The 14,533-nt window shown below is 47.6% G+C and overlaps 1 protein-coding gene across 1 annotated transcript in view; it reads left to right on the forward strand.

Annotated features, from left to right (window-relative positions):
• Positions 1-4,623, forward strand: part of HRH2 (histamine receptor H2) — a 74,648-nt gene extending 70,025 nt beyond the window's left edge. The window contains exon 3 of the mRNA XM_036995215.2: positions 4,480-4,623. Coding sequence (XP_036851110.1) covers positions 4,480-4,483 — 4 coding nt within the window. The 3' untranslated portion in view covers positions 4,484-4,623. The remainder of the gene's footprint in view (positions 1-4,479) is intronic.
• Positions 4,624-14,533: the final 9,910 nt, after the last annotated feature.

Here is a 14,533-nt window from a genome sequence, read left to right on the forward strand (position 1 = left end):
ATTCATCAGATAATTCATTCAGCTATCATTTGTTAAGCACCATGGAATACCAGGCCCTAGAGGTTCTGCGATCACAGTCTTTGCAGGTCATTATATGAACACCATAGAAGGTGTCTGCAAGTGGAACTCCACAGTGAAAACAGGGCCAACACCAAAAGGGACAAAGCTCCAGAGGTTGCCTGTATCCCCAAACACTTCCGGGGGTTCCAAGCACAAGGTGAAAGTTCAGGACTATCTGGCTGTCCCTATAGGATCAGCACACCATTTGACCCCTGGAGCAGCACATCCTCTGTCCCTAAGACCAGTTTATCCTCTGGCTCTGGGACCAGCATAACTCCTGTCCTTGGAATATCTGACATATCTTGAATAACTGACATATCCCTTGCTCTTGAGAAAAATACTCAAAGTCTTGCCTAAAAACCCTTCAATCTCCCTTTCAGAAGCAAAAAGAACTCCCTTGCAGATAATCATACAACCTCAACCCACTGGTTCAAATGAGAAGTAAATGCTTTGTAAATCTCTTTAAAAATTCCATCCAGGAATTCTGGACCTGATGGGAGACTCAAAGAAGTCAGGGCTGCGCAGGGTCCAGCTGGACCCAGTTTACCCAGAACAGAGCATGGGATTACCATCAAATGAGCACCTACTGTGTGCTCCAGTGTCAGGCTATGAACCCACCTAGGTTGCAGCTTCCCTGGATGCCCCCAGCCCCTGGCAGGAAGGTAGTGCTTGGGCTCCACTGCACAGATGAGCAAGCGGCAGCCCAGAGAGGGCGAAGCATAGAGTGACCCAGGGCAGAGCAAGACCCGCACCCAGGCCCCTGCCTCCAGAGCCCATCCTACTCTCATCTCGTCACCTTTGCCAGCTTGTTGAAAAGCAGTAACCAGGCAGGAGTAGAGCAGAGTTCCAATCAAACAGTTCTTTATTGCCGCAAAAAGAAGCTAAAAGGCCCCCTCCTGCTAGCTGCAGGGTAGGGATACAGGGACTCTAAGGAGCAAAGTCATTCATATTGTATCCTGACAGCCTCGGAATACATCACAGTGCTCTGAGAACACATCTCCTTAGCCCCATAAATAATTGAGAACCCATGCGTCCTGTGGCATTTCTGCTGAAATCATCACTCACCCACACTCCTTGCACTTCCTGCAGAGCCAAAGAAATTCTTGCTGACTTTTTTTAAAATGCAGCCTTTCATTGAAACTAGTTTTTGTATTCAACCTCCACTAAGCACCTACTCAGTCCCATGCCCTGTCTTAGGCAGTGGAGATGCAGAGAGGATCTGGACACAGCCCTGCCCTCAAGGAGCTCAGATCCTGCGGAGAAGAGAGCCTCAACAGACAGTTAGAATTGCTGCCATGTAAATTATTTACCAGAGCTAGGAGGAGAGGAGAGGATGGAAGGAGGAGGGGGTAAAGGAAGGGAGGGTGGTAGGTAAGTACAGACTGGACTGGCAGGACTGCCTTGTGGGGAGTCAGGAGGAGTCAAGGTTGGGCCCAGGAGGAGTTAGGGTCACCATGGGGAAAAGGGTGTTCTTGGAAGGGGTGGGGTAAGTGGAGAACCAGCCTAATGGCAGAGGGCTCTGCTGTGAGCCATGGGATTCTTCTGTCACCCTCAAGTCTTAAGTCAAGCAATTAGATTCACAAAATCACAAGCACGATGTTTTGTGTGTGTGTGGAGATGGGGGAGGGCCCCAGTGTGTGCATAACAGTAGCCAACCTGAGGCGACATTCAAAGAAGTGGGAGCTGAGGATGACATGGGAGGAAAGCTGGGGGCATACAGAGATCAGAGGAGGCATGAGCTGACGCATGCTCTGAAACTGGGGAATTTGGCCAAGTTCATCAACATGCTCCCCAAGAGACACCTCACAGCACAGCATAGTGTGATGGGATGGTGCACAGAGACTTACTCCAGGGGGTTTGTGGGGGTGTGCAAAGGGGGTAACACTAGAGGTGGAGCTAGAAGTTTGCCAGGTAGAGAAGAGGGAAGCATGTCAGAGAGAGGAGTCAGAGGGTGGGGATGCCTGTGTGTTGGCTTCCCAGCCAACTTCACTTCATTTGGTAACCAGCTCTGATTTTCCCCTGGGGAATCCCCACCCTTGGCCCCTGTGGTTTAAGGCGACCTAATGCCACCCTCCTAGATGTAGGAATGGGTTTATGATCCAGACCTGGCCAATCAGTACACTCCAGCTCCCTCAGTCATTGGTTTAGTAATGGACACATGACCCCTGTCAGCCAATGACAGTCAGCCCTGGGACCTTTGCTTGGAATATATAAAAAGATACCCTCGTTTTCCCCTGGAGCTGCTACTGATTACTGGAGGGGAGTGCCTACCTGAGAATGGGGCCAACACAGAGGAAAGCATGTTCTTAAAAGCATGATTTAAGCACTTCTGCATGCCTAAATGTTCCTCCACCACTGGACATTGAGTTACATGAGCCAATCATTTTTTTTTTTGTTTGAAAGTATTTGAGGTGGCTTAGCACATTGGTGATGGCCTAAGCTGTGACAGTGGGTGCAAAGCCTATAGGTGGGAGATGGCCAGTGTCCAGATGTTCCCAGTGAGGAGCAGGAAATGCAGCTGTCTAGACAGGCTATGGCCAAGTCAGAGATCATAACATGTGAAGCCAAGAGTGAGCTGTGGGAGCCAGGAAATAACTTTAAGCATGGGAGTGGTATAGTCAGATATATGTTTATGGACTCAATCTCTTTATTCAGATGTGTTTAAAACCTAGAAAGAATTCCCCAAGTAGAATACAAGCCAGATATTTTTCCTCTCCAGTTTTGCAGCGCGAAGGTGCTATCCAAGGTACTGAGAACCCCAAGAGGATTTTTCCAGGAAAGATTGCTGACTGAGTCTTGTGGGAGGAGATTGGCTGCCGGCTTATATATTCAAAATGCCAGTTTGTTCTAGTCCCTCACTTCTGCACAAATGGAATCAGTCCTGCACAGTCTGTCTCTCCACTCCCTTGCAGGGGGAAGAAAGACTATCTGAGTATCATTGCCCCCTACAATCAACCTCAAGACACACACAGTCTTGATTTTGCCTGGTCTGAAGAAACAGGAGACTAATAAAGCTTATAAACAAGAGGACCAACTAATGAGTTCTTTGGTACTGGAGGTGTGCAAACAGCCAGAATGATTAACACTCTCATATAGGGTTGGTGTTAGATGGCATTACTGGCCCCAATTCTTCACCTCCCCCTGTATCCAAGCCCTTCATCATGTGACTTTAGAGTCCCGCTCATAAAAAGGACATTTTCCCTTTCCTTGGCTTTGGGCTTGGCCATATGACTTGCTTTGGCCAAGAGAAGGTGGGAAGTAGTGACAATGAGCCTGTTCCAGGCCTATGTCTTGAGAGGCCTAAGTGTTTCCACTTCTTGCACTTCTGCCATCACCGCGGAGAACATGCACCAGCGAGATCACTATCAGGGGATATCTCTCTATGTCTCTATACATCTTGTGAGCAGAGGTAGGACTGGAGACATACTTTGCAGGTCCCATGGCAGAAGGCAGGATCCTTATTTAAAAGTTATTAATAATATCAAGATGGCTACAACAGAGCATTCAACCAAGTGTGGTCTCCTCCTATATTCAGGGCCCAGTGCAATTTCGCAGGCCACATCCCAGGGAGCCAGCCTGGGCAGAGGCAGTGACAGCTTTTGTCTCAGACCTGGGTGAGGAAATGGTGGTCTTCAGCTCAAGTCCCATCCATCACTTGTTCTTCTTTGGCTTTAGAGCTAAGAATTTTTAAATGATTGAGAAAAATCAAAAGAATATTATTTCATGACATGTAAAAATTACATGAAATTTAACTTACAGTGTTCATAAACTTTTATTGAATCTAAGCCCTGCTTATTCACTTACGTCTTGCTAAGCTGCTTTCGCACCACCACAGCAGTGCTGAATCACTGCAACAGAGCTCTGAGACACTTACTTCTGACTTTTTACAGAAAAAGTCTGCCAACCCAACTAGACAGAAGAGTCAACTAATACACTCCCACCTAGGCCAGCTCAGTGTTAACTAAACCATAGATCTCTGAGAATGAACGTTCATTGTTTCATGCCCCTGAGATCTCGTTGCTCTGTGTAATGTGGCCGTCACTAACCAATCAGGCTTCAATCTCAGTTATGGCTTCTCAAAGAATGGAATGTGGGATGTTTTCAGATGTACATGGAGGGGACCTACATGGTGTTGAATTGCATCATAAGAAAGCACTGTTGTGTTAAGTCCTTCTTCCTTAAAGGAGGAAGCCTCAGCTTGGGGCTGGTAAGTCTTTAAAGCTTTCCTCTGTCCTGGTCATTCTTCACAACAGAGACAGAGCAGATTTAAATTCAGGACCTCTATCAAGTAATAGCATCTCTCTAGAATGAATAAGAGGGTTGTTTTCATTGTATTTTTTTATGATTTACCTCCTATTTCTGGCAAGCAATACTCATTTTCCATTTATGTCAGTGTTCTCATTGCCTTTTTAAATACAGTTGAGTCTCCTTGGACCTTGTGGTGACCTTGAGGATGGGAGCTTTGTGCAACAGAGAATAAAGATGGAAGGAACCTGGATCTTCTATTAATTTCTGGAGCTTCCACACCAGCCCTGCACTGCCTACTCCCTGACTACTTTTATGCAATAAAGCAAACCCTTGTGTGTTTAAGCCCCTGTTGCTTTGGGATTTCTGTTATGTACAGCAACACCTAATCCTAACTGGTACTGTATCTAATTGGAAATTCCTTGTTCCCTATCAAAAGGCTGATGTCTGTGATGTCTGCAAACATGTAAAAGTGTGGCTACAATAACTTTCAGATACACAAAAGACCTGAGATATAATGATCTTTATTGACACTTGGATTCTCCAAAAAAACTCAAGAGTTGTTGGGGGAGTGAAAACAGATCATTTATGTGATACACTTAACTCAGAATCTAGAGCCTATGAAGCACCAAATAATGATGACTTCTAGATTATTATTATCAGCTAGTCCAGACCTTTGATTTGACACATGAGGAAATGGAGGCCCAGAGAGGGGAAGCAACTTGCCCGAAGTCACAGCCATTCGTGGGCACAGGGAAGACCAGAACACACTTTTTTTCACTTTAGCTTCAGCGATCTTAGCCCTCTCCTGAGTCCTTTTGCAAGGTAGTGAGCTCCACCACCGAGGAAGTGCTCAGAACCCCTGATGAGCACAGCCCCCCCAGGGACCTCTTTGGCAGTGATGCTTTGTTTAGTCCATTCAAGCTGCTATAATAAAATACCACAGACTGGATGGCTTATAAACAACAGAAATATATTTCTCACAGTTTTGGAGGCTGAAAGTCTAAGATCAGGGTGCCAGCACAGTGGGGTGAGGGCCTTCCCTGGTTGCAGTCTTCTCATTGTGTCTTCATGTGGCAGAAGAGGGTAAGGATGTCTTCTGGGGTCTCTCTTTCACAAAGGCACTGATCTCAACCATGACGGCTCTGCCCTCATGACCCAAGCACTGCCCCAAGGCCCCATTTCCCAGTATCATCATCACGGGGATTAGAATTTCAGCATATGAATTTGGGGTGGAGGGACACAAACATTCCAAGCATAGCATCCCTCTCCTGGGCAGCCAGCTCATTTGGACCACCTCAGTTCCCTCCCACAGTCAGGAGTCCATAACTTGTTCAGGACCAGAATGGAAGGGAAGGATTGGGACCCTGTCCTCTTTGGCCCGTGTGCTCCTCATCTCTGCTACTGGGAGGACTGTGAGCCTAAAATGGGATGGAAATGAGGACAAACGTGGGAAGAGTAAACAATCTAATCCCTCCAATTTATCCAGACAAAGAACACAAGTAGGGTGGGTTTAGACCTACTTCCTTCTCTCTCTGGGGCTTTTGCTGCCCTCCTTTTAATCGCCCTGTCTCCTGTAGGGAAAGTAGGAGCCATAGACATCAGGGTGGCTCACACAGCCAGGGGAGAGGGTCCAGAGGTGTTGATCTCACTTGAAGACCAAAGGGAAGACTGGAAGCCTCCAGAAACTGTTTGGATGTTGCCTCACTGCCAGAGAAGTATCTGTTATTGGCAGAACCTTATCACCATTTTCCTAGTGCTGTTATTAAGGCAGCCAGCTTGCCCCAAGCTGATGAATTTTAAAAGAAGCAAAATTTTTTTTAAAACAACCTGAAACTGAAAGAGTAATGAATGTTTAAAAACTTGGCTCATTGGAAGCTTCACTCTGGAGCTGATTAACCCATTCACTGATTACAGGTTCCAAATCCATGATCATTAGCAGATTCCAAGAACCATGTTAGATTTAAAAATATCTCTGACCATTTAATTCTAGGAAGAACACTGTGAGGCGGGAAGTGTTGCCACAGACCCCCAACCCAGCCATAACTAGGGGCACTGAACCCACACCTGGCCTGTGAGACTGTGCTCAGCCATGTTTTGGTCCTCTACCACAGGTCCACCCTGGGACTCCGCCAGGACAGATGGCCCACTTAGCCTGCCCAAGCACAACCTCTCATGCTTGCCTGCCAGCTCTCAAGCCTTCCAGCCTGGCCAACAAGGTCAAAAAGCTCTGTGGGGGGCAGGGGAGAACATGCTGCCAGGTAGCTAATCGGGCCACCCCCTCCATTTTGGTTCTCCCTGGCTCAGAGGAGCAGGCCACCACGCCATGAGAAAGCGGAGGAAAAGCTGGTTCTGGTGCCCTGAGAGCAGTTTGAATGCCACAGAAGACTGGCTTCTGGCAGAGCTGTCCAACTAGACAGGAACAAGTTTCCTGTCACTAGAGGTATGCAAGCAGAAGCCAAAATGCCCCCTTCCAGGAATGCAGCATGAGGAACCCTGCCTTGGGTGAGCTTGGCACTCAATGGCATCAAAATAACCTGCATTCCAGGAGAACTTAGCAGAACCAGCCTCATGCTAGCATGTACCAAGCACTTGCTCTGCCAAGCCGTACTCCAAGCACCCATCCAGTCACAACAACTCTGCAGGTGGGGATCGTTAGCCTGTTTTCCAGATGCTCAGACAAGGTAAGCAGTTTGTCCAAGGTCACACAGCTTGCCCCATGTCCAGCTGTCTCCCACACCTGTGCTTTTGCCACTCCGCATCCTGCCTGAAACCAATCCCATTTGTTGAAAGCACTTTCCATAAAGGAGGGCAATCTCTTCCTCATAACAAAATATCAAAAACCACTGCAGTTCCCTGAGAGTTTGCTATGTGCCAGGCACTCTTCCAGGTACTTTCAAATTCCAGGTATTATCAAATTTAATCCACCCAGGCCGTCTCTTCCCTTTGACGTATGCAGGGACTGACCTCCAAAGGTGAAGTCACTTGCCCAGGAGCGCAGCCAGTCAGTGGCAAAACAAGCCTGTTTTGTTTCTTCGAGATAGTGTTTCCGGCAGGGGGCAAACCCTGCCACAAGGCACATGGAACAAAGGGGAGGACAAGGAGAAAGAGGAAGGAGTGGGGAGTCTGGGCAGCCATGTGGAAGAACAGAGCTCACGGAGCTGATGGAGGCTGGGGAGGGCCCTGCTGAGCAAGGGAGGCTGCCCCTGCCCGGGGGGTTTGTAGGGCCTGCTACGTGACCTTGGTCAACTCACTGCCCCCTCTGACCCTGAGATACACCACGGTTTAAAGCAGAGCTCCAAGGCCAACAGGGATGAAAGAACAATTTAGGAAACCGGGGCAAGCAGGCAGAGTTGGTAAAAGCTGTGATTCCGTAAGCCCAGACCCTCTGGGGCCCACAGACCAGTCCCACGTGGGAGTGCTAATTTACCCTCCGTGCTCTGGGGGGATTTGGGACTGAAAATACCACCACTTACAGAGCATTGGGTCCCAACTATTCAAAGAAGTTGCTGGGGTGGCTCTTGGAAGTTGCCATCTCAGCTGCCTGCACTCTCAGATCCCATGCACACATCTTGCCTTATTCCAAGGAGGACCTGTAAGGGGTCCAGTTTCCAACCAGTTTCCAGGAAGCTGATCTTCAAGGTCCCCTTCATTCATATTTTTATTCATTCAACAAATGTTTACGGGGCACCAGAAATGTACCCATCCTGAAGGTAAGCACTTGCAGGTGTATTCCCTTGCTACTCTGGAGTCGGGCTAATTACCACCCATGGCCAGGAGAAAGGAAGAAATTTAGCCACGGCCACATGGCTAAGAAGGAGCAGCATCTATACTTGAGCCTTGGCCTTCCTTCCACACCAGCCGGCCCTGGCCCACTGCATCTGAGAGAAACCCACAACACAGGCCCTGCTGCCTGAGCCATGTGCATGCATGTCTGAAGGTCCTGGATTTCCCACCGTCCTGGCACCTGTCACAGTTTAGCGGGTTACCATGGTATCGCTCCCCAGCACCCCGGGCAGCAGGGACCACCATCTGTTTACACGGGCTGTCAGAGGAATTGATGTCATGTGAAATTGTCAGCTCAGCAGGATGGGAGGAGGAAGAGTGGGCGGCTCTGAAAGCTTCCAAGCCATCAAAACTCATCTCTATCAAAGTCCTGAGCAAGTTGCTTCTCCCCTAGGGAGAACAGAAGAGAAGGGGGGTGCTGAGAAAAAAAAAACACTTCCTGAGAGGACGAAGCAGGTGGCAATAGTAATGGTTAGTATTATTCTTTCTGCTTTTACAATCATTTACAAGTCGCAGGCTCATTTCAGCCTCTCACAGCCCTGGGAGGTGAGCATCGCTATTAGCTCCATTCTACCAATGCTCCAAAACACAAAACTGAGGCTCAGAGATATGAAGAGCCTGCTCTGGATCATAGGCAAGCTGGATGGCAGTTCCAGTGGAAACAGCTCCTGGTCCTCAGACTGAAAGACTGAAAGTTGCTTTTGGCCAAGCAGACGGTGGGAAATCCAGGACCTTCAGACATGCATGCACATGGCTCAGGCAGCAGGGCCTGTGTTGTGGGTTTCTCTCAGATGCAGTGGGCCAGGGCCGGCTGGTGTGGAAGGAAGGCAAGTTGCTTTTTGGCAGGTCTTCCCCGGTGACCCTGGCTTGGAACACACAGGCCAGTTTGCCTGCTGACCACATGGGCACAGAGTGGGAGGGAAAGGACATGAAGAGCCCTGGGCTGAGAGCCCGGGTTCCAGGATCAGCTCTCACACAAGTTATGCTGCAGAAAGAGCCAGAGCAGCTAGGGGTTGCCCAAGGCACAGCTAAGGGACGCTACATTTCCCTGGAAATGTAACTGGAGAGTGGAAATGTTCCTTGCCTGCTCACCATCCCTTCCCTCTCAATAACAGCCACTGATTCCCCTCCGGGGAACCAAAACTCCTCTAGTCTCACTCCAGTGGGCTTTGGAAGAGGCCGACCCACCCCCGCATGACCCAGATCTAATCCAACCGGTATAGCCAACTCTGGGCCATGATGATTGGTTCAGGCATGACACGTGATACAAAACGAGCCAATGAGAGTCAGGAAAGGGAATCTTTCCCTTCTGCTGGGCTGATAAAAAGAAACAATGTAGGCCAGAGATAGGCCACCAGCATGAGGGCAGATCCCGCCTGATAAGAGAGCCAACATCAGGGAAAACAACAGATTTCCTCTGGATCCAATCAATCCCAAAGGAGAGTCTATTGAACTCACGTCAATCAACAAATTTCCCTTTTTGCTGAGATAACTGAGTTAGGTTTTCTGTCACTTGTACCTGAAAATAGTCCTGGTTGGTTCACCAACTCCTCTCAGGGAGAAGACCTTGAGGAATAGGGAGGATTCAGTGAAGAAGCTGCTTGGGGAAAGAGAGCCCCAGGGCAAACCGAGTAACAGCCAAGGGTTGCTGACCTGCCTTCGGAAGAGAGTGGGCAGGTTGACTGCTGGTGTTGGTTCTACTTGGGGGAGAGGGTATGCAAATTGGGACCAGCACAGAATTGCAAGCATAGGGGACAAGCTGAGGCTACCACCAGAATCCCCTTTCACGACCCCTCTCTGGGCAGCACCCAGGGTCACCTCTAAATAAATATTTACTATTAAGTTGGTATTATAAATACCAAGTATTAAGAAAAAAGTTAATTTGAAGGGACCCAAAGTATAAGCCTACTTAGGTGACCCACTTGTCTCTAGGTTGCCCAAGTATTATGAATTCTGTAACGTTGGACAAAGCCTGTTCCCTCTCTGGGACTCAATTTACTCATCTTTAAAGTGGAGGCTCTTGTTTGCATTTTGCTGATGAGAAAGGGAAGCAGTGAGGAGACAGGACTTGATTGACATGCACTATGGGAGGGTCAGGAAGAGCCTGGACTTACTCATCCCCCACCATCGGGTCACTTTCTTCTGTTTTCAAATAAGCAAAGGTTATCAGTTGGGAAGTTTTCCTTCCTTTAACAATATATCTTTCCTTACTTTTTAAAGACATAAACTGGAATATTTATGGGTGAAATGACAGGATGCCTGGGATTTGCTTCAAGATAATATGACAGGGAGGGAGTAGGTAGAGGTATAAATTAAATAGAATTTGCTAGGAGCTGCTGAAACTGGGGGGATGGATACAAGAGGGTTTATTACACTATTTCTCTACTTATGTATAAACTTGAAATTTCCATAATGAAATGCTGAAAAAGAAAAATAAGACCCTGACCTATCAGTGTGGGCTGCTCTACAACATGTTTCAACATGCTATGCCCAGAACCTGGGACAGGCCCAGCACGAGGGAGGTAAAAAGAATTGTTCCAGGATAACTTACGGAGATAATCACTTAAGCTTTGTGCTTCCTGCAGTTTTTCCTCTTTCTGCATCTCAAACAAGTTGGCTACTTCATGCTCCCTGACTTGCAGGGAGGCTGAGGCTGGGCAGGAAGGCAAAGATGCTTGAGTCTTCAGTGAAGAGCAGAGAGAATTTTACTGAAGTTGGCAAGAGAGGAGTGGGAGAGGTTTCCCCAAACCTGGAAGAGGCCCCACCTTGGCAAAGCTCCTCAAGTGCCCAGAATAGTACAGACACCACAGACCCACCTGTTCTGCTGGAGCAGCGACTGGGGACATCTCTGTGATGGTCAGTGGGCACTGCTGATGCTGGGTAACAGAGGGCCCCTCTCAGAGGCTTTCACAGGCCTAAGGATGTGTGGCCTTTGCCTTAAACCAGGGCACAGGCTGCTCCCTAATGGCTGACACTGACCACTGGTCTGTCAGGGGATTGGAGGTTTGAATTTTAATTTAAGCCAATTTAAGAAAATGAAGATCATGTGACAGGGACTGAAAAATAAAACAGGAAGCTCTGGAGTCCAAGGAGCAGGATTCTGATCCAGGTTCTGCTGCCAGCAAGCTGTGAGACCCTGGACTAGTCAATTCACATCCCAAGACTCAGCTTCTCTGTGTGGAAGCTGAGGATGACAGAACCTCTGTGATGGGCTTGCTGGGAGAAGGAAGATGAGGGGAAGGCCCGGCACCATGCAGGGCACTTCCCACTTCCCTCTCTCTCTCTCTCCCATCCCACCCTCACCCACCACCCGGCATTTAGGGAGAAGCCCTGTAAGTGCAATTGTAATTGATATGCAGTCAGCAGAGACTAATTAAGAATTTATTTTCGCTCCTTGATTAAATGACAGTTTAAAGCCTGGTTCCTCATTTTCTTGGTTGGCTACACAGAGCTCCCTGGAGTCTTCTGCACACAGTGCGGGGGCCCCAGTTAAAGCAACAAACAAGAATAGGTCATCTCTAGAGCTGACAGCCTAGTCCAGGATTATATTGCCCTCGGGTCCCCACCCTGCAGAGAGAATGGAACTCACACTGACAACTCCAAACTCCACTGGTCTCCATCTCCGGATACCCCACCCTTGGAATCATCCTTGATCGTCTCCCTTTCTCACGTCTCCCATCCCATCTATCACCCGGCTGCAGGCTCCATTGTGCCCCCACCATCTGCCTGCTTCTCTCGTTTCCACGCCACCTCCCGATTCAAATCGCTATCTTCTATTATCTAGAGCTTCCTCATTGGTTCCCCCACTTCCCATGCCCCCACCCTACCTCCTCTCTCCACATGACAGCCTGAGTTTTTTCCAAATATAAGCCAGAATATTTAAAATATTAATCAAAATCCTCCAATGGCTTTGTACCGAGCTTAGAATAGAAATCCACTCCTCAACCGGGTGCACCTGCATCACCCAGCCCCTGCACCCCCCACCCCCACTTCATCTCACTGGTCATGGGCCCATCTGCTCACTCAGCTCCAGCCCCTCTGGCCTCCTTCTGTCTCTTGAACACACATGCTAAGCCTTTTCCTTCCAAGACCTTTGTGTCTGCCCCCAGCTGCCTCCTCATCCCTCAGGTGTCAGCTCAAATGTCACCCCTTCAGAGGAGCACTCCCTGACTGCCCCGCCTGAACTAGTCCCTTACCCTCCCTCATAGTTCTTTGTTATATAAATGAGACAAAGATGGCCCCTGTATACTGGCCCCTGGGTCATTTCTTCACAGCCAACTGAGATCTGTTAGTACAAAAGCTCACCACTGCCAAACTCAAATTTTACACATCCATTTGTTTTAAAAATAGCCCAAACAATAAACAGTGGAGTTTCAGTCACAGAGGGCCTTCCTGCTTTACATGGTCCACAAAACTATACTCAACATCCACTGGCCGTTTGTAAGACCCCAGGCTGCTACTGCTCTTCAGCTTCTGACACAGAGGCTCTCCACCGTGCTGCTGACGGAACCCCCTAGACATGTGCTCCTGCCTGGCCCCCTCCCCTTCTGGGTGTGGCCCCCTCTCCATCCTGTTCCTGGACAGACTCCTGCTGTGGCTTCTGCTCTCATGCAACCCTGTCCAAGCATCACCAGGAAAGCTTGCTGTGTGTTACTGCCTCTCATGGTCATGTCTTTCTCCCTGACAAGCCCCAAATCCCTTGAACCCCTTATACTCTTATCCACTGCACCGTTTTATTGTCTTCATAATACGCACGACTCTCTGAAATTACCTGATTACTTTGTTTGCTTGGTTGCTGTCTCCCTTCCTCATTAGAATGTAAAATCCATGTAATTAGTCAATAAGTCTATGAAAAGGATATTTGCCCTCGCTAAGTAATCAAAGAAATTGTAGAGTAAAACAACAAGATGTCATTTTTTTCACTCAAGTTGGTCAAATTATGATGATGCCACATATCCCTGAGTAAGGGGCAAGGGGTACACTCATACCCAGCTAGCAGAAGTGCACATTGGCACCTCATCTTAGAGGGTAATTCAAAATTTAACACACATATAACCTATGACCAAACAATTCCACTTCTCAGTATCCACCCCCAGAGAAGCATCCCCAGCTCTGCACAAGGAGGAATGTGAAGAAATAAATCAAAAGCAGAGGACTGCACTTCCATAAGGATGGGGAACATGTAGTTCTCCCTCTTCCTCCAGCTGAGTACAACTGAAACCCTGGGTATTATATAAAAGCCAACATTAAAAGACTGAGAAATGGAGAGAAGGCAGACTGATGAGGGACCTCAGAACCCAAGGAATGACACACAGTGATGAGTCCCTGGGTCTTGTTGCCTCCTATGTCCCAGACCTGGAACTGAGGAAGCAGAAACCAAGACATGCCAACAGGCAAAGACCCAAAAAAAAGGCCCAACAAAAGCCTATGTTCTACAGCAAAAGGACCAGGAAATGGGTCACCTAGAAAGACTGAAATCTTTTAGACAATAACCACTCTACTCCATAAAAACAATAGTCCCTCCTTCACCCACAGCAGCAAGGGCCAAGTGGGGAACCTAGAACTCCCTCCTCACAAAGTTATAAAATGTGTCCCACCCCTGAACCCCACCAACCCCAGTTGATGTGTAAAGTCCACAGAGGGAACAGAAATGAGCTCTCTCTGCCCACAGTGGCCATGGAGGCCATGTGGGGAGCAGTAACAAGCACCCCTAACCTTCTCAACCAGGGAAATATCAGTGGAGATCTTGTGGGGAGCAGTAACTCCCATACTCATCCAGCATCAATGAGATGTTCCCCCCTCAACTCAGTATCAAAGCAAGCTAGATAGGGAATCTGGACTTCTACTACCATCTGACAATAACAAGGCAGCATCCACTTCCCTTGCCAGAGAAGCTTTAGAAGAATCCAGCTAAAATAGGTTTAAATAAGATGCAGAGTCTTATAACAAAATACCCAAAATATCCATATTTTAATCAAATTATTTGTCATACTAAGAACCAGGAAGATCTCAAAGTGAATGAAAAAAGTCATCAACAAATGCCAATACTAATGTGGCAGAAATGTTAGAATCACATGACAAGGACTTTAAAGCAACAAGTAATCATGAACATGCTTGAAGCAAATGAAAAAATGGAACTCCTCAGTGAAGTGACAGAAAAGTTTTTTTTTTTTTTAAGAATCACATGGAAATTTTAAAACTAAAAAATACAGTGACTGAAATTTTAGAAAACCTCAAAAATCTACAGTAGAATGAAGAGGACAGAGGAAAGGATTATAGAACTTAAAAATAGAACAATAAAAATTACCCAGTCTGAACAAAAGAGAGAAAATAGATTAAAAAATAATTAATGGAATCTTGGGAACATATAGGACTATAACAAAGATCCAGCATTGACATCATCAGAGTCCCAGAAGGAGAAGAAAAGAGGGCAGGGCTGAAA

Source organism: Manis javanica, chromosome 1 (assembly GCF_040802235.1).
Source record: "Manis javanica isolate MJ-LG chromosome 1, MJ_LKY, whole genome shotgun sequence".
In the NCBI taxonomy this organism is placed as follows: domain Eukaryota; kingdom Metazoa; phylum Chordata; class Mammalia; order Pholidota; family Manidae; genus Manis; species Manis javanica.